General features: G+C 44.3%; 1 protein-coding gene across 1 annotated transcript in view; it reads left to right on the forward strand.

Annotated features, from left to right (window-relative positions):
- The window catches only part of LOC138259728 (uncharacterized), a 136,609-nt gene that overhangs the window by 80,567 nt on the left and 35,197 nt on the right, over nt 1-20,845 (forward strand). Inside the window, exon 12 of the mRNA XM_069207621.1 lies at nt 8,470-8,523. Within this exon, the coding sequence (XP_069063722.1) occupies nt 8,470-8,512 (43 nt within the window). The 3' untranslated portion in view covers nt 8,513-8,523. The remainder of the gene's footprint in view (nt 1-8,469; nt 8,524-20,845) is intronic.

The following is a 20,845-nucleotide window of genomic DNA, read 5'->3' on the forward strand; positions in this document are numbered from 1 at the left end:
AAATCCAGGACGGGGTGACTTGTGGGGCTCTCACTAGGTTCTTTTTCCCAGAATCCTTTGCAAACTTAAAAATTTGGCTAAGAAAACACTTTTTCCTCACATTTCGGTGACAGAGAGTTCTGGAATCTGGGAGGAGCCACAAATTTCCTTCCACCCAGCATTTCCCCAAGTCTCCCGATAAAAATGGTACATCACTTGTGTGGGTAGGCCTAGTGCCCGCGACAGGAAATTCCCCAAAACACAAAGTGGACACATCACATTTTCTCAAAGAAAACAGAGGTGTTTTTTGCAAAGTGCCTCCCTGTGGATTTTGGCCTCCAGCTCAGCCGGCACCTAGGGAAACCTACCAAACCTGCGCATTTTTTTAAACTAGAGACCTAGGGGAATCCAAGACGGGGTGACTTGTGGGGCTCTCACCAGGTTCTGTTACCCAGAATCCTTTGCAAACCTAAAAATCTGGCTAAAAAACACTTTTTTCCTCACATTTTGGTGAGAAAAAGTACTGGAATCTGAGAGGAGCCACAAATTTCCTTCCACCCAGCGTTCCCCTAAGTCTCCAGATAAAAATGGTACCTCACTTGTGTGGGTAGGCCTTGTGCTCGCAACAGGAAGTGCCCCAAAACACTGTCTGGACACATTGAAATTAGCAAATAAAAAACTACCTGTTTTTGCGGGGGCACCTGCGTTTTTGTTCCTGGGCTCAGCTGCCATCTAGGGAAACCTACCAAACTCACACATTTCTGAAAACGAGACACCCGAGGGAGTCAAGGGAGGTGTGACTTGTGTGAATCCCCCAATATTTTCTTACCCAGAATCCTCAGCAACCCTCAATTCTAGCTAAAAAAATCAATTTTTTCCCACATTTCTGTGTGGGATCACTGCACTGGGACAGATTTTCTACCACCCAATGTTCCCCTCAGTCTCCCGGTAAAAAATTATACCTCACTTGTGTAGGTGGGCCAAGTGTTTGTGATAGGGAGAGCCAAAAACACGTAGAAATTGAGGGGGAACCAAAGAGGGTCCAAAAGGGCAGTTTGAAAAAAAAACATTTTTAGGCTGACAAGTGCAGCAGAACTTTTATCGGTATAGATGAGACAATGCTTGGTGGTAGGAATTTTATGGATTACTGCAGATTCCGGAAAGTTCCATCCCAAAAATGTGGGAAAAATGTGTGCTTACCAGCAAAGTTGCAGGTTTGCAGGGCATTGTGGGTAAGGAAATGGTGCTGGGTGTATGTGAAGCACACCGCCCTGGAATCAACTAGATGTTTAGTTTTCAGATGTATCTAGGAATTGTGGATTTTTGTACATGGCAGCGTCCCAAAGTAAAAAAAGGTGTAGCCCTCACCATTCCAAGTGGGACGATTTTGAGAGTTACCAAGCTCTCATGGCCCAAATGTAAAACAAAAACCAAAAATAATCAAATGTCCTCTTGCTTGCCATGGGATAAGATGCTTTAGTGTGCGGGGGAGAGCTGAAAGACTGTTAGCCCCTTCAGTTCGGGTGAGGGCATAACCAGGCCCATACTGGTTGTTAGCCACCACCCCACTATATTCTTTTATTTTTTGTATTCCCTGGCATCTAGTAGACTTTCTGTCCCCCCGGGGTGTGGATCGGGGGTAATTGCCCAATCTGCCCACTGGTGGGCAGAACAACTTTGGCCCCATTTATTTGGGGTGGGGGTATGGCCATACCCCTAACCTCTTATTTTGAAAAAAAATCTTCCCTGGTCTCTGGTGGGCTTTCTGCCCCCCTTGGGGGCAGATGGGCCTTCCAAAATAGGCGAGTCTGCCGCCAAGGGGGTCAGTTATGGCCATCAGTAATGTGCCCCCATGGGGAGAGACCCTTGCCCAAGGGGCTGCCCCCTCCAAACAAAACACACACATACACACACACCAATCCATGGTGTCTAGAGGTTTCTGCCCACTTTGGGGGCAGATTGGCGTAACAAAAATAGGCTGATCTGCCCCCAAGGGGGTCAGAAATGGCCTAAATGCAATTTGCCTCCCAGAGGAGCGACCCTTGCCTAAGGGGTCGCTCTCCATACATAAAAACATAAAGTAAATAAAAAATATATATATATCCCTGGTGTCAAGAGGTTTCTGCCCCCCCTGGGGCAGATCCGCCAAAATTATATTAGGCCGATCTGCCTCCAGGGGGGGGCAGAAAAGGCCTAAAAATATTTTGCCCCCTTGGGAGTGGTACTTGCTAAAGGGGCTGCTCCCCTTATGCATTTGTATAAAAAAAAAAACCCTGGTGTCTTCTGGTTTGTGCCCCCGGGGTGGCAGAAGTGGCCTAATAATAATTTGCCCCCCCCCCCGGAGCGACCCTTGCCTAAGGGGTCGCTCCCCAAACATAAAAAAATTAAAGTAAACATTTTTTTTTTATCCCTGGTGTCTAGTGGTTTCTGCCCCCCCTTGGGGGGGGGGGGGCAGAAATGGCCTAGAAATAATTTACCCCCCGAGGAGCCACTCCCCTTACTTGAAATAACCCACAAAAAAAAATATTCCCTGGTGTCTAGTGGATTTCTGCCCCCCCCCGGGGGCAGAAATGGCCTAGAAATAATCCCCCCCCGAGGAGCCGCCCATGCCCAAGGGGCTGCTCCCCTCACTTCAAATAGCCCACAAAAATATATATTCCCTGGTGTCTAGTGGTTTCTGCACCCCCCGCGGGCAGATCGCAAGGCCGATCTACCACCAGGGGGGGCAGAAATGGCCTAATAATAATTTGCCCCCCCTGGAGCGACCCTTGCCCAAGGGGTCGCTCCCCAAACATTAAAAAAAAAAAAAAAACAATAAAGAACATTTTCCCTGGTGTCTAGTGGATTTCTGACCCCCCCCCCCGGGGGCAGATCAGCCTAATAATTTTAGGCCAATCTGCCCCCAGGGGGGGCAGAAACAGCTTTAACATTATTTGCCCCCCTGGGGAGCGGCCCTTGCCCAAGGGGCCGCTCCCCTTATGTGTACATATAAAAAAATAAATCCCTGGTGTCTAGTGGTTGGCTTAAATAAAAATAGGCTGATCTGCCCCCAAGGGGGGCAGAAATGGCCTAGAAAAAGTTTTGCCCCCAGGGGAGCGACCCTTGCCTAAGGGGTCGCCCCCCACAAATAAAAAAAATAATTAAAAAACAAAACAATCCCTGGTGTCTAGGGGGGTTTCTGCCGCCCCTGGGGGCAGATCGGCCTAATTGTATCAGGTGGATCTGCCCCCAGGGGGTTCAGAAACAGCCAAAAAATAAATTGCCCCCCTGGAGAGCGGTCCTTGTCCAAGGGGCCGCTCTCCTTATGAAATAAACAAACAAAAAAAATACCTGGTGTCTAGTGGCATTTCTGCTGCCCGATCGCATCGCGATCGGGAAGCAGAAATGCTCAGTGAAGCCTGAAAGGAGAGAAAAGGCCTCCCCTCCACGTGATCGGAGGACAAATGCTTTGCATTTCTCCTCCATTCCGGTGCTGGAAGTTGAGCTTCCAGCGCCGGAGGGAAGGCCTCTGATGACGTCATCAGACGCCACAGGGGGTCACAGGGGGGCGGGGTGGAAGGGGAAGCGATTCCCCTTCCATCCCTGCCTAGGGGAACGGTGTGCCTGACCATCGGGGGAGCACTACGGGGCCCCTAGCAGGACGAGGTGATCTCGTCCAAGGCACCGGGGAACCGGCGCCTTGGACGAGATCACCTCGTCCAAGGCACCCTAGGAGTTAAATCCAACTTCACCAATAAGGAGGATTTTGTATTACCATTCCGGCCATACTAAATATGACCTTGTTACTCCTTTCAGATCAGATTCTACCACTCAAACAGTATATGAGGGTAGCCCTAATGTTAGCCTATGAAAGGAGCAGGACCCACAGCAGTGTAAAACGAATTTAGGAGTTTTACACAACCAAAACATATAAACTGCACAGGTACATGTCCTGCCTTTACCCTACATAGCACCCTGCCTCATGAGTTACCCAGGGCCTACTTTAGGGGTGATTTATATGTAGAAAACAGGACAAATTGGCAGTGAAACTACACACACAGGCCTTACAATGGCAGGCCTGAGGCATGGTTAGGGGCCTACTTATGTGGGTGGTTCAATCATTGCTGCAGGCCCACTGATAGCATTTAATCTACAGGCTCTGGGCGCATGTAGTGCACTTTTTCTTGGAACTTATAAGTAAATTAAATATGCCAATAGGGTATGAGTCAATGTCACCTTTTAAGGGGAGAGCATATGAACTTTAGCACTGATTAGCAGTGGTAAAGTGCGCAGAGTCCTAAAGCCAGCAAAAATGAAGTCAGAAAAAGAGAAGGAGGAAGGCAAAAAGTTTAGGGGTGACCATGCAGAAAGGCCATTTCCAACAGTCAGTATGCATCCCAAAAGTAATGGCCCCAAATTCAGGGCAAGAGTGTTCCTTTGTTCACTTTGAGTCTTTTATCCAGTTATAGCGGTGTTCACTTGGGTGAACTCATTTCTGGACCTTTCATGAAGAATGTGGAGGGCAAACAGACTGGAACTGGTCATGATTGGCTAGATGTGTTTTCACTAGCCAAGCCATATATTTGCAAAATAAGGGTGGGTCGCATTGGAAACCTAAACAAAAAGTTACACCCACGCTCTCATGATTTTAAAGCTCACAATGTGGGGGCAATATGAAAACTGCCACTGAAACGGGTCATACCCACTGTGACTGACCCCATTGTGGGTAACCTACACAGTAGGAAGCTACCAGGTCATATATAGACACTGCACTTTCAAAATCTTTAAATACCCAAAGGTAGCTAAATGATTAGCTCTTTGTGTGTTAATTGACTGCTGAAGGTCTGGTTGGCTTTTTCTTCAAGAAGTCAAGGTAAAGAATTTTGGTACCTAGACCATAAATGCCTTTATAGCATGTGAAATAGAGCCATCTTTTTTCATTCACAAGTACTGAGGCACTTTCACAGTATCCCAGTCCCAGAAAAGTTGAGGACTCTCCGAAGAATAACTGAAAACACAAAGCTGCTCCACCAGTTGTGTCAGAATGACAGATGGAGAAAAAAACATGGATTTTGTCACAGGACAGGAGGCGAAGCTGGATCAGTTTGGGGCCCACAAAGAACTCCTCGTAGAGATGGGCTGTCAGATGGTGGGAGGCCAAAAAGCTCGTGGAAAAAGGCGGCAGTGATTGGCTGGGTTGGTTCAAACCTGCCAATCAGGAGGAACGGTTTGGTGGGTCAAGGGGTTCAAAAGAAGGGTGCAACACTGCGAAGAAGAATGAAAACACAAAACCCCTCCATCAGTGGTCTCAGGGTGACAAATGGGGACAAAACGGGGGTTTTTGTCGCGGGACAGGAGGCAAAGCCAGATCAGTTTGGGGCACGCAAATAACACCCCCTGAGGGCAGGCCGTCGGAAGGCAGGAGTCCACAAATCCTGTGAAAAAAGGCAGAGGTGACGGGCCGGCGTGGTTTAAACCCACCAATCAGGAGGAACAGTATGGTGGGTCAAGGGAGTCAAAAGGAAGGTGCAATGTTCTTACTCAATATATTGGGGGCGTTTGAACAACTAGGTTTCTCATAGGTGGTCAGAATGTGTGTGGTTGAAGAACCACAAGAAGCATGGCAGAAACAATACACAAAGACAGCCAGAAAAGCACAACAGTCTGAGAAGATGAGCCACTCAGACAGTGTCTTTGGTATGCCTCACGGCAGGGGCATAGGGAGCAAGCAATGGCTAGCAAAGAGCCAGCATCGGGTGGACACGGCACTTGCAGCCTGGGCAAGGCGTGAGGACCACCTAGAATTTGGTAGTAAAGAAAACCTAGACACCGTTAATTGCTAGAGACTTGCAGAAAGGGGCCATTGCTCACAGGCTGTGCGACAATGCTATCAATAAAGACAAACAAATCAAAAGTATTGATCAATTGACAAATGTATGATAATGAGAAATAACAATGGAACATAGGAATGACCACAAGTTGTGATGTTTTATGAACCATGTAATGTAAACTGTAATAGACTGTGCCATTTTAACTTCAAGCAACTTGTCCCCTGGTGATTGACGGCAGGGAGGCAGTATGGGAATGGAGTGTTGGAAATGGCCAGGAGAGCTCTATCAGTAATCGCAGGTCTGGGAGGGGTTCAATACTCACCAAAATGCGACCCTTGAAACATCTATTTTGCAAGCCAGGGCCCTACTAATAGGCACACTTGGCGGTCCTGCTGACTCGCCCTTTCACAAAAAGTCAGACAACAAAATGTTTTATTGAGCAGCTTACGTTTCTTCATAAATATTTATAAAGTGCAAGTTTCATGTTGTTAACTTCAGAAACCACCTAGTTATGTATAAAACATTTCCAGGATTCAACTGTCAATTACCTTTTTAAATTTTATCCTGTTAGGCAAAACTTTTCAAGTCAGATCTCGAATGCAAAACCACAGTCAGTAAGTGAAATGCACTGCAGGTGATTATGCGATGTTTATCTGCGAAAGTTTGAAAAAAAACCTATAATAAAACATTCATTCAAATAAACGAAAACTATTTAGTAGCCACTTGCGGCGCCCTAGTCTCTTTTTTTATGCTAAGGAGGCATTAAGAAGGCCCCCACCATGTGCCATATCTACAAAGCGGCGCACTGAATGCATTGCACCACTTTGTAACCCCTTGCACCGCATTATACCTGTGCCAGGTATAAGTTATGCAAAGGGGGCATTCCCATGCAGAGAGGCCCAAACAAATGGCGCAGTGAAATTTACAAGCTGCCACTGTGCCATTTGTTTGCGTCATTTTTAACACCTGCTCAGGGCAGGCATTAAACTGACGCTCCCATAATAGGCTTACTTGTGCTTTGCTAGACTACCGTTATAAATCATGCTGCTAATCCAGCAAAGCGCCACAATAGCATCATAAATTCTGACACTATTGTGCTAACAGGATGACCTCAGGGGGGCGCAGGGTGATGCAAGAAAAGTGGCGCATCAGAGCTTATGAGCAACTTTCTTGTAAACATGCCCCTATGGGCAATGCCCCTCTTGCATACATTAAACCTGGCACAGGTATAATGTGGTGCAAGGGGTTACAAAGTTGTGCAAAAGTCATGCATTGCGCAACTTTGTAAATATGGCACACGTTGAGGGCCTCCTTAATGCATCCTTAGCGTAAAAAAGAAATTATGCTAAGAAGGCACAAGGAAGCGCAAGGGGCTTGTAAATATGCCTCTTAGTTTGCTGACAATAAAAGGGCAAGGAGTTCATGTGTTTACCTAACCTACCACACTCCATGAATTAACCCATAGCTTTTGTGACATATGATCAGGAACATTGTTTCAGTAAGGTATTGCCGTATTAATACCACTCCTTAGCGCAGGTAATCTGTACCCATTTCACCTCAAAATGCTGCTGAAAAACGTGTAGAAACATCTTCCATTAGTATCTAAACTGCCGGTTATGGTGATGCACGAACTGGAAGCACAATATTACACTGATGAGCTTGCCGATATCTCAATGAGGGCCTCTGTAAGTTTGTTAAAAGCATATTTCAATAACAGAAGTGTTGAATGACTCCTAGCTCCTCCTACCAATGTTTTCATGCCTGCTCGTCCATTTTAAAAAACAATGCTGACATTACACCCTGCTTATAGCAAGGTTAATGAGCGCCCTCTCACTTTGTGGCCTTCTCCTCAACGGAGCGTTAAACACAAGGGGAGAAAATCTGGACTTAGCAATTCACTCTATTGCACAATTTTAAAAAATGGATAGGGTTGAAAAGTCATAGGGCTTGAGCTAATCCTGCAAAGTCTATTGAGACCCATCGTAAGCAATGGTGTGCCTCCTTTTAATGCTTGCTCTGAGCAGGTGTTAAAAGTGCAAAAAAAATGACACAAAGAAGTCTCTTAGATTTCCTTGTGCCATTTTTTCGGTCTCCCTAACAAGGGAACACCCTCTTTGTATACATTATGCCTGGTGCAGGCATAATGTAGTGAAAAGGGTTACAAAGTGGCACAATTCATGGATTGCCGCACTTTGTAAATTTGGCGCAGCGATTTTGGCCTTGTGTGGCCACATTAGTGTAAAAAAAAAATGACACTAATGTGGCACAAGGAGGCACTAGGGGCTCTTAAATCAGCCCCATAGTTTCTATGGATGGCTAGCCAGTAGAGACATACAATATTCTAATGCTTCCTCCATGTCCAAGGCAGTGTCCAGGAGCATCTCTGGAAAAGGATATCATTTATGATCCTGTAAGAAAACTGTGGAGTGCTCCTTTGGTGCTTCTTTCAGGCCTGTTTCATCTGGCAATGGAGTCCATTAGCCCTGGGAGAAGCCCCTTCCCTGGCCAGTTTGGGATTTTACAAGAGTTTTAGCCTGTTCAGCACAAACAATTTGGAACATTTCTAAACTGCTTGGACACTGAGAACTGTATAACTCATTCTGATACATTTTCATGTGTTATCCCCGGCCAATCAGAAAATTCTCTGTTAATAAACGTTTTTCGTGTTTCTTTTATCTAGCGATGTTGTTCGAGCTACCACAACAACTCCGACGTGGCAGTAAGGTATCACCAGGTAATGTTATGTACGTAACTGTGTTATCTATGGTACTTGTGGAATAAGTCTGTTTTATCCATTATACTCTTAGGGCCAGATTTATCCATAATTGACTCAGCGTAATGCAGCAAGACGATGTGCTGCGCTAGTTCAAATGGAGTGGGCATAAATGCGCCATATCTACGGCACATTCCTGCTCTCTCACTGCGTAGGTGCACAATGTGCTGCCTAGTACCAATGCAGGCAGATTGTGCCATGGTGCAAGGGTGCCTGTGTTGCAGGTAAGATTGTTTTTGGGCAGGAAGGAACTCCTTCCTGCTCAAAAACAATCTGTATAGGCCTTTTCCTCTTTCTAAGTGTGTTGCCGTATGCAGCATACTTAGAAAGAAGAAAGAACAAGGAGAAATCAAGATATTTCTTCTTGTTGCGCCTCTGTTGGGAAGAATATAGCTTTGATGCATTCCCAGGTTTACGCAAATCTAGGAATGCGTCAAAATCCATGGATGGTAGCATGGAAACACTCACTCTCCAGAAATGTAATGCCTTCCCAGAGCAGAGTAACACAAGGCAACGACTTGTGCTGTCCCGCTTTACTCCAGACTTACCAATCCATGCAGGGTTGCCGTGCGTGGCTAGGTTAATTTGACTTAAGGATGGCATCGCTGTTCCGTCACCCTGCACGACACAAGTGCAATGCAATCCTTTGATAAATGTGGGCCATAATCTATATGAACTAGATGATGCAGGCAGCAGGGTGGTCACACATGACATCTGCAATGATGCTTGACAGTGAATAGCTTCTTAAATATGGTTTATAAATGCATGTTTTGATTAGGTCATTCCAATGATCCCTTTGTTTTAATTGTTTTATGATTTTAGCTTTCTCATGTTTTTTTTAATTAGATTTCCGTTACCAGTAGGTTCCAGTTACAGGGGAGCCTGACTGATTTCATAGGGTTGCTGGACATTCTTCAAAGTGTTCAAGCCATGCCTCCTGCCACGCCCCATCTATGGCAAGTTATTTAAAGGGCAGGACAGCGCGTTCAGTCCACTGGTGTGCATAAGGTGTGCCAAAGACACACCAGTCTGCGCCTGTCCGGGCCAAGCGCCAGTCCCCCTGTAAGTTTGGTTCCAGATGAACAGCCAAATCCAACTTATATGCCTGATGCGCTACTGGCATCAAAATCAGGGAAGAACAGGGGCTGCACCAAGCTAGAGATCAGCTCCACTCTGGCCTCTGCAACTCATATCAGCCAGGTATGTGGCATACATATAGACGCAGCTGAGCCCTGGCAGGCTAGTGCAGTCACCACTGTGACCACAACGTCAATAAATCCCCCTGGCTTTCCGTCTAAAATGAATTTGATTTAAAAAAAACTGCCTTTCACACTAATTAATGCTAGATCACTAGTTAAGCACAGTACACAATTCCGATTGTTCATTGACACCGATAAACCCTCCATGGCTTTTGTTATGGAAACATGGGCTGTCATCCAACTTGGATATTATGGAAGCCCTTCCCATTGGCTTTGCCATGTACAGACGGGGTAGACTGCTCAAGGGTGGTGGCGGTAAAGCCATCATATATTGGTCGGACTTAATGGTCCATTGCAACCCTGTTTCCTACACCCTATTGTGAGGCAGTTTCTTTCACCACCAAAAACACTAGAAATCAGACTTTTAGAGGGGTGGTCATCTATTGCCCACCTTGTCCCAGACCAATCTTCTCACAGGAGATTAGTAGTGTTCTCGAGGCCAATATTTTATCCATTGACTACACAGTCCTAGGCGACTTTTACATTTACTTAGAGGCACACTCTGACAAGGATACAGAAGCACTCTTACAGTCTATGCCAGGCTTAGGCCTCTCACAAACTAGAGCCAGCTCCACACACCTAACATAGATGGAATCTTCACTAATAACACCTCACTAGATAACATAAAGATTCTTCCTATGGCTTGGATAGATCATAGTGCAGTTCTATTCAATATAAATATAAACCACCTGGAGTACGTTGCCAAAGTCCAACCGACTGTGTTATTCTCATGGGCTTGGGACAAAATTCAGCCAGATCTTTTTAATAAAACAGTATTAGATTAATTCCCTGTCCACTCAGAGGACATTGATGCAGTCGTATCTCAATACACAAAATGGCTAGATACAGTTGCCTGCTCCCTGGCAGCAGTCAAAATGGTCAAATTTAAGAGAAGTAACATCTCCCCTCCTTTGTTTTCAAAAGAGGATAGAGCACTCAAACAAAGCTGAGGAAGACATGAGGGGAGATGGAGATCAGAGTGCAATGAGAGAGAAGGTTAAGTATAAGAACTGTCCGGCAGCTTATGAAGTCATGATAGTTAAGGAAAAAACTGCCTACTTTACCAACAAAATAGAAGCAGCCAATAATTTGACTAAATAATTTTTCCAAGCAGTCATCAAACTGACAACAGTGTCAAGTAACAATTTCTCTGGCATATCATTCTTTCTGAAATTCGCTAGCCATTTATTTCTTACATAAAGTTGAAGCTGTTTACAGCAATTTCTCCTTCTTGACCCCTCTCACACAAATCAATTTGGCAAACTCAAAACCCTCAGTGGAGGGTCCGATCCTTAGAGAGTTATCATCTGGTTCCTTGGAGGAAGTCACAAGACTAATCAGCACTACTAAAGCAGGCTCCCTGCTGAACCCAAGCCCCCAAGGTTGGCCAAGTTGGCTTCTGAGACTATCGCTCCTAAGCTTTTGGACATTTTTCAACTGATGTTCAAGATGGGGCTTTTATTGTGATCTGGAAGAAAGCCTCAGTGCTTCCCCTCCTAAAAAAATCAACAACGATCCTAAGGACCCCAACAGTTACCAACCCACACCCTGCCTATCCCTACCAGCCAAAATTGTTGAAAAAGTCATCAATAAACAACTCATGGATTACATCAAGTCCAACAATTTCCTGAATGCAATGCAGTTTGGCTTTTACAGTGGCCATAGCTACTGAGGAGATGAGGCTGTCTCTTGATCGTGAAGGAGGGGCAGCTCGCATCCTGCTTGATCTATCAGCAGCTTTTGATACTGTCAATCATGGGCTGCTGATGGATCGCCTAGCCAACATCGTGATCGCTGGAGCTGCGTGGAATTTTCTAAATTCCTTCCTCTCTGGTCACAATCAGGTTGCCCGTCTGGGTAAATTTGTATCACCGCTGTTCTCCCTTCTTTGAGGGGGCCCCTATGGGCCCTGGCTTAGTCAAAACTCTTTTTATTGTCTACGTTACTTTGCTGGCTGATCTAAATAGATCCTTTGGTTTTTCTCTCACATCATGCTCAAATGACATACTGATTGTCGTCACTCTTGCCAGCGACAGCACTGACACAGGGCTCAGATTCTGTGAATGCATGCGGGCGGTCAACACATGGATGAATAAGAAGTGTCTCAGACTGAACTCAATTAAGACTGAAGCTTTATTGTTCGGAACCCATACTTCTTTCTCGACCCCTTCCTGGTGGCCGCAGGAAATTGATTTGCTCCTTGCTCCAGTAAGCCTAACTCGTAATCTTGGAGTTCTACTTTATGACAGAGTGTGCTACATCGCCCAAGTCAACGCAGTGACCTCCTCCACATTTTTCACTCTCAGGTCACTAAAGAAGATTTTTCCTCATATCCCAATATATCTTCAGAAAATGCTTGTCACATCATTAGTGATGGCTAAGTTAGATTGCTGTAATTGCCAGCTCCTTAATGTTCACTACTACATACTGAACAAACTGCAAACTTTGCAGAATGCAGCAGCTTGTCTGAATTGTTTTCAAGGCTCTCTGCGTTGCTTATAAAGCACTAAACGACCTAGGGCCAGCTTTTCTCAAAGACAGCTTCAAATTGTACATACCAGGAAGGACCTTACTGTTGTCCCTAAGTTTAAAAGTTTTGCTTGGGGAGGCAGAAGCTTTGTGTGGAGAGCAACAAGTGCTTGTACTGCTCTGCCAATATACATCAAAACATATCCTAGTCTACTAGCATTCAGGGAAGCCTTGTAAACTTGGTTGTTTAATAATGAGTAGGTTCTCTCTCCATTAGGATCCTGAATATTAAAGAAAGGAAAAAAAGAATGAATAGGTTCTTTATCTTTCAGGATTCCTTGCACTGCCATCAAAGCCAGCGCCAAGACACCCTTGGGTAATTGAGCACTTTACAAACTGACATAACATAACATAACAATTGTTCAATATGCTACAGCTTTGCACCTTGAGAGTACTGCAGTTGGGGTATTTTATTGAAAATGTACATGTTACATAGCATGGTCTTTCTATATACAGACCATTTATTAACATTGCAAATTTTAAAATTACCTCAATGTTTAGCAGAAGCCTTGTCAGCCAGGGGTATAACGCATGTCCCTGCAGCCCCTGTGGCGCAGGAGGCCCTCAACTCTTCAGGCAGCTCCAGACATTCAAATGGAGCCCCAGTCAGCCCAAGACCAATGTATATCTATGGGATTTGGGAGACTTGGTGCCCCTGTTCACATATTGCATGGGGGGGCCCTCATTTTCCATTCTTATACCACTGTCGCCATTGCTATAAAATATCCTACTACCGAACCAGAGATGATTTTGTTTGTCTTGTGATGTTGGGTTCCAGGGTATTCCAGACATCTGAACCTTTGACTAATAGGGGCCTTTCTTTGATATATGTTGTTTAATCATGCCCATGGCCATTAAAGCTGTGTTTTATCTATTTGTGGGCCTTTCGATGGCCTTACATAAGAATAGAGTGCATCTCTGAAATACTTTATTTACTCATTTATATGGGGTTTCAGTAGAGTGCCACATACCACATTACTGCCTTCTCATAGCAGTAAGAAGCATGGGTTGACTTTTTACGAACAGTGATTGTTATACACACTGCAGACTTTATGTAGACCAAAGACTGCGCAGAGTCCCAGGGATGCATGTCCTTTAATCCAGATATTGGGAATACAAGACAAAAATGTTTTAAGGAGGAACCCAGCATTTTCCTGACTGTTGAGTTTGTGTCGATTGCAGATACAAAGATTGTTAGCAGCTAAGTTAACGTTGACGTTTTGAAAAAGGGTAAGACATGTGCAGGTTATAGAGTGAAAGTGGTGTGTCTTCAGGGCGTTCAGAAACTGTAAAGTTATATACATGTTTCAGATGGAGGGGGAAAGTATACCAGAGAGCGTAGTCTTTGTTGTTGTGAGTTGAGCTACTAAATCCATTGACTCTAGATGGACCAAAGCTATATTGCGGTCGATCTCAGATGCTGCATGGAACGTAGGGCTGCAAGACTCTGGTGAAATAGTCTGGGGTAGCCATCAGGAGGCTGTTAGAGCGTTCCGTCCTAATAAATTACCTACATCTGAACGCTCTTGGGTCGATGAATCTTTTGACCAAGTGGGGCTCTCTTCACCCGAGAGTAATCAATTTAATCAAATCAATAATCAATAACGAACATAAGCAATGCCCTGATCAACATAACACTTCACAATTAATCCAGAAAACATTTCGGCGAACCATGACCTTTCGGCCATGAATAACCACACCAGTTTATTCAAAGTTAATGAATTTATTTCCCTATATTAACAAAGCTAGCACAATATAAATGTGTCTCAACACCAAATGATATACGTAAATGAACATTACTAGCTGTCCATAACGGCGAAAAAGATGCAATCTATGCAGTATTTGAATAACAATGCATTCGATGATAGCAACGCAAACCACTAAAACTATAATCTGTAATGGGCTAATTGCATACATTAGTCAGCATAACAAGGTCTCAAATTGCATCGTGCAACAAATGAATCCTCATCTAACCTCGAATTAGCATACGCATGTGGGACTTCATGCAAAACAATTTGGCAACATTAATTTGGAAAAACTCCTAACTAGGGCTCTTATCAAAATCAGCAGTTGGTTACCTAAAAAGAAAACACAATGCAATTGTACATTTTCCTTTCATATTTACCAAATTCAATCAGCATTCAAGGAAGTCTTCGTCTCACTGGTACCGGATTCGATCAGCATGGGACGGGGCAAAGGGGCAGGGTGGACGGGGCAATTGCCTCACTGCGGCAAGATAAAAGGACAAAACTACTACTTTATGCAAAGGGACGAATCAAAGTTAAAGTCTCTAGGGTGAAAGTTACTTAAAGTCTCTTTCTCTCGATTAGAGAAAGCATCAAAGTCTCATTCAAAATGGCGTCGAACATCAATTGGCATCGTAGAAGATGGCAAAATGACGAAGTCGGCAAGATGGGCCATAATGGCTGCAATGGCTATAATGGGCAATGTCCGAAATGTCTCTAATGTCCGCAAAGGGTGCAATAGTCTATAATGGCTGCTTTCTCCTTGTGCACCTGGGTTTTATAAACAACAGTTCAAATCCAGTAGGGTCTTCCATTGGAGGGTTCATAGGTTGGCTTCAAATTGTCCAATCAAAACCAACAATTCACAAGCTTCTACCTAGGCATACATTATCCTTGGAGTCGGGAACGTAAGTTGCAACATATTTTACCAATTAACTCACTTTCAGAGCTTCCATTGTCCGCACCTGCAGATTGACCTTGGAGCAAAGAAGAAGATGCCAGGCTGGCACGAAACCTTAAAGATAAGCATGTGAACCGATCTCACTGGAAAAGTACAGCTTCAAGCAAGAATACACGTTCATTAGCACATTGGAAAAATACGAGCATCTAAACCGTGAGACAAGGCAACTAGGCCGAAGCCTCCACTAAAGTTATGCTAAGTTAAAACATTTCAAACAAGCAAATCATGGCGCACGTTTACGGTTATGTCAGATTGGTACAATTCTAATAGATCACGTTATATAAAGCACGCTTATAAATGTTGGCAAACTACTCTGAGGGCACATTTTGTCCCCGTACAATCTTTTTAAAGTCACGCTTGATTATTGCAGCACTACGTTTATGCGCTAATAAATGTAAAACCTTCATTTCTGCGTCATCAGGCTATTGTTGCACACTATGCACAAAGTTTAGTACTGTGCTATCTCTTGAGCTGTGAGCGTGTGGAACAACAAGATTGTACACATGATGGGGTTGAGTGTACGTCCAGCAGCATGATTCTGAATCATTTCCATTTTACTGGGAGTAAACATTGGGTGATCAGTATACAGGTTGTTTCAGTATTCTAACCATTGGAACACCACAGCCTCTAATGAAGCAGGGACTAATATGCCAAGGTTGATGACTTTTGCATTACAGGTGTCAGCTGTGCAGAAGATAAATTGCTTGAAGGATAATAAGATCCTTGTGATTTCAGGTTCTAGGATGAGTGAAGACATAGAGTGGGCGTGTAAGGTCGAAATGTGTACTGTAGTGAAGGGTGGGTGAAGAGGTGGCTGTTGATATTAGATTGATGGCTGCTTTTTTTTGTTTTTGATGAGAAGTATTATCAAACCCTGTTTGGGAGGGTGACATGGCAGAAGATGGCTACGGGGCCACAACTAATGTCCTACTGTGGTTCTCCAAGCTGGGCCAATAATGCTCTTTCCACTCTTGACTCTCAGTTAGCGAGGGTGAGCAGTCAAAGACAATAACTCAATGGTCAACAAAAAGGCACAATAATCTACCATCCAGGCCAATAATTTTCTTGTGAAAAGACAAGTACTTTAATAACACAATTCTACAGCCAGGTCTCGGTTCAGTTACATGGTTCTTCTAATGCTTTGAATTACAATCAAATGTAAAACTCTATCACCGAGTCAAGGGACTGTACCAGGGAAACTAATACCCACCTCCGATGACATTACTACAGTTGTAGCTCCCATTTATCTAAGGGGACTTGCTATTGTGCGGACACTCTGCCATGAAGTGGCTCAGATTCTATTATTGTGTTTGGTTATGCAGGTGATCCTCAAATGTGGGGAACCCGTTGGTTAATTCAAGTTGTATCTCATTTAAGGGCTTGTGGTGGCACTTATGCTAGATTTCAATACACAACTCTAGAGAAAGACAGAGACTCTCATTCTTTTAAGTGCTGCCTTGTGTTATCTGTCCTTGCTGAGCTCAGTTCAGCATTGGTGCAATGGGACTGTGCTCTTTGTGGTAACAAGGCAGAGTCCTTTGGCAGTAGGGGCAGGGTCACAGCAATGACTCTGCCTCTCGAGTCAAGTCAGAGTTGTGGCATCCAATATTGGGAGTCAGCAGTTGTCTTTCACAGTTGTGTCCTCCAGGTCATTTGAGTTGTTGTTAGCTGCAGAGACGATAATGCCTGAAAGCACAGCTTGTTGGTGGCCGGCATGCCCCTCAGTCTATGAAAGAGATGTAGGATAGAATTACAGCACCCAAGGTTTATGTTGCTTTATTTAGTTCATTAAATGAACCCTGTAATCAGGCTGGATGAGCTTTTTCAGCTTGGGTCACACCAGACACCCTAACAAATAGCACTCGGCTTCTTCTGGGTGTTCTATGCACCAGGAACACTGCTGGGTTTCTCTTCCTTGACAATCTTTCCTCATGAATGGCTAGTCACTGTCTGTCTTTCTCTAAGTAGGTAGGCACAGCTTCTCCAGCAAATTGTGCAGACTTCAGGTGATGTCCCTCACCTCTAGGAGGCTGACTTTGAGTCAGATATCGGATCTGATCACATACAGGCTCTTCAAGCACTCTGCAGAGCATTCCCTTCCTTAATTCAAGACGTATTTGGAACTGGAACAATGTGGGATAGTTTGGGTCCCAGTTTTATACTCATTTTTCAGAGGATGTGGATCCACTGTCTATGGTCCTGAAACTGGTTTGATCTGGCTTCCTTTCGAATATTATTTTGTGGCCCTGCGTGCAATTACACTTTTTTGGAAGGCTGATGGCTCTCACTGTAGATACTGATAATGCTGGTTCCAATCGGAGATTCCGAAACAAGGGCATAATGAAGTGAAAAGTCTCTGCTCCTATCTGTCATAAGCCCTCCTAAAGTAACAATCAGGGACAGACAAAAAGGCAGGTCCTTTCTGGATATTTCCTCACCTTTAAAAAAGAAACTGCTGATTCACTCCATCTTCCCTACCATCTATCAAATGGGAGCACTAAGAATGGACTCATCTGAAATCAGTCACTATTACGATTTCATAGAATTTCTAAAGCTGTCTAGGTCTCCACTCTTCAGAACTCGGAATTTAGGCAATACACTTGCACGTACCAGGGTATGCTTGGTGTGTCTCTCCAGGTCACTGATCAGGTGCTAGGCTTTCCTTCAGATAGGTCTAGGCCTCAGTGCCAACACTGGATTATCATGTAAACCTGGGCCAAAAATGTGTAAGGATACCAATGTCATACACACTTGGGTCAGCCAAAGCAGGTGTAAACACATGTATACCATGAATGGGTTACTTCCATCCCAACAGGTATGCACTTGTTAAAACAGTCCTTGCAGGGAGGTACCACTGATACAATGAAGTTAGGGACTGCCACCACCCCAGTTCTTAAAATCTAGGAACAATTGTCCGGTCGATTTCTGTACTCCTAGGATACAGGATTGAAACTTTGCCTTCATTGTCCTGATGCAGGCCTTTAATAGACACAGTAGCACACTCATACCAATCCTGTAGCACAATTACACAGGATATCCAATCTCCAAGACACATCTCATTTGCTGACGCTACTCACAAGGCACTTGAATAAATAGAGAAACGTTTCCTCAGTTAAGTAACCTCCTGAAATGAACCGCTTGTAAGGAAACAACCCAATGTATACCTTTGTAATTCTGTAGGAAGAACAGTGGCTTAACCTGAGAATGGATCCTCTAGTATGATCCGAAATGGAGCATTTTTAAAAAAAATAAAACGTTACGAAATATACAAAAGCAACCATAATTAGATCTGGGGAATGTTGACCATAAGTTTAAGAAACGTTTAATAAAATATTCTATCCATAGTGCTGCACATGAAACAAGTACTGGAATGACTATTGGGAAATGGGACATGTTCTCCTCACTGAATAAGCAAGAAGAAGTAATGGTAATGAATATCACCCATAAAATGGGTTTTAGCTCTGAGACCACCAATCCTTGGAATCAATGAAATTCTCCTTCTACAGAGCACTCTATTAGCATCACTAATATTAGAACCTCTTATTTAAATATCCAAATATTAACTCTAGGGCACCTGATTTCCATCCCCAAACTTATTATACTTACACGAATGAGCAGATAGGAGTTAGAGCACCTGGACAGCTTGGAGATAGTGAGATATCGGAAATTAAATCTAAGGTGATGATTGAGAACTTTCTATGGCTAAATGTGACTTAAACCCACAGAGAAAGATCAGTCAGAAATGCATTCTAATCTGGAGGATGTTGGGTTAGCAAGAGCAGGTTTGGGAATGAAGCCAATGGCTCCAATTTTGAAAGACAAATATTGAGTGTACTCTACTAATATCAATTTATATGGTATGCTGTGTAATCCTGTAGAAATCAAGGAATTACGGCACAATTTTTTTTTTAGTTTTGCGTCAGATGTGCACTGATCTGTTGGTCCATTTCGAGTATGAGTGATGTCAAGCTCTTTGATTCCGTGACCCAAATTATAACCATGAAAGGGTTTCTATGCTGCTCAACAGCAGGCCCGAGGGAAGAGAGTGGGATAAAAGACAAAATCAGACACATTGGATATCTTCACTCTGCCTGTACTTACAGCTGGTATCAAACTGCTCTGCAGAAGTGTTGCAGTCTACTGTTATTATTAGCTCTTTAAGTAGTTCCAATTCACTAACCCTGATGTGACATAGGATACGCAGTGCAACAATTTCTATATTTCTGACTCTCTGTAGGAAGTTGAACCTCTGGGGCTTCCTAGAGCTGAAACATACATTTTTTCTTTCATATGGAAGAGAGTTATGCGTCCATTACTTATCGTTAATGGCATTACTTGTAGTCCTACTCCCTCGCCTTCCTTTTTGACCAATGAGGCCCCTTTGCCTCACCTAGACCCCTCCCCTCTCTTTTCAAAAGGTCCACCCACCCACTCCTGTACAGAAACAAACCAAAGGCAACTCAGTTTTCCTGTACCGGGAGGGAGGGAACTGTAAGGAAGGTGAGGGAGTAGGACAAGGAATAATGCCATTAATGATAAGTAATGGACACATTACCTCTCATCACTTCCTTATTGACAAATGAGACATAGCAAGTAAAAACGGGAAACAGACAACTGAGTTGCAATGCATAAAAAAACACATTTAATTACAACCAGTCCAGACACAGAAAGACCCCCATTCCTTCATAGAGGCAAAACCCTGTGCCCCAAAACAGACTCCAAACACCCTATTCAGCAATACAGTAGTGTTGCGCAAAAGTGGATGGAGACGCCCAAGTAGCGGCTCTACAAATCTCCAACACCGAATCGCCCTGCAACTCAGCTAGAGTAGCAGCCGTACCCCGAGTGGAACGACCCTGAATCCCAGATGGAGGCACTACCCCTTTCAAATCATAGGCCAACAGCACCATCAACTGGATCCAGCGACTCAGGGAAGCAGTAGAAGGCTTCCCCCCTTTCCATTTAGGACCAACATTTACAAACAAAGAATCCCCTTTATGAAACGCAGCAACCACCTTCAAATAACACAACAAGGACCGCCGCACATCAAAATCATGTAATCTGACCTCCTCCTCAGAGGAAGGGTCAGGAAAAAAAGCGGGAAGAATCACCTCCTGGCGACCATGAAAAGCCGAATTAACCCTAGGCACAAAAGGGGGAACCGGAACCAGCACAACCCGATCATGAAAAATTTTGCAAAAAGGAAAAGAGCAGGATAACTTACCGAACTCCCCCAAACACCTGGCCGAAGTAATAGCCACCAAAAAATAAGTCTTCAAAGTCAAATTATTTAAATCAATGTCCCCAAAGGTTTGAAAGGGTAGTCCAGCAACACATCCAACAGAACTGGAGGTTCCAGCCAGGAAAAGACCATACAGGTCTCAGAAACAAATTCACCAGACCCTGAAAAAATGTGTGCATCAAATGACCATCATCCTCCAAATTTCGCCAAGGACCCCGAAAAGCTTGGATCGCCACCCACTGCACTCGCAATGTAGCCACCGACAACCCCATACGCGCCCCATCCTGCAAAAACTGCATGATCACAAAAAGAGAAGCCACCGTAGGGTCAATATGCTGCCACAAACACCACGAGGAAAAACCCTTCCACTGACATCATTAGGAATGTACCGTGGACTTACGCCTAGCAGCCTGCAAAATCACAGCCAAAGGACCAGGAACCCCCAGTCCAGTCAAACCCTGCCTTTCAACCTCCAAGCCTTCAAGTGCAGCGTCTGCAAGGATCCCCGGGAGAGACAAGGAAACACCAGAGGAGAGGGATGGAGAGG

This window comes from Pleurodeles waltl, chromosome 9 (genome assembly GCF_031143425.1).
Source record: "Pleurodeles waltl isolate 20211129_DDA chromosome 9, aPleWal1.hap1.20221129, whole genome shotgun sequence".
NCBI lineage: Eukaryota > Metazoa > Chordata > Amphibia > Caudata > Salamandridae > Pleurodeles > Pleurodeles waltl.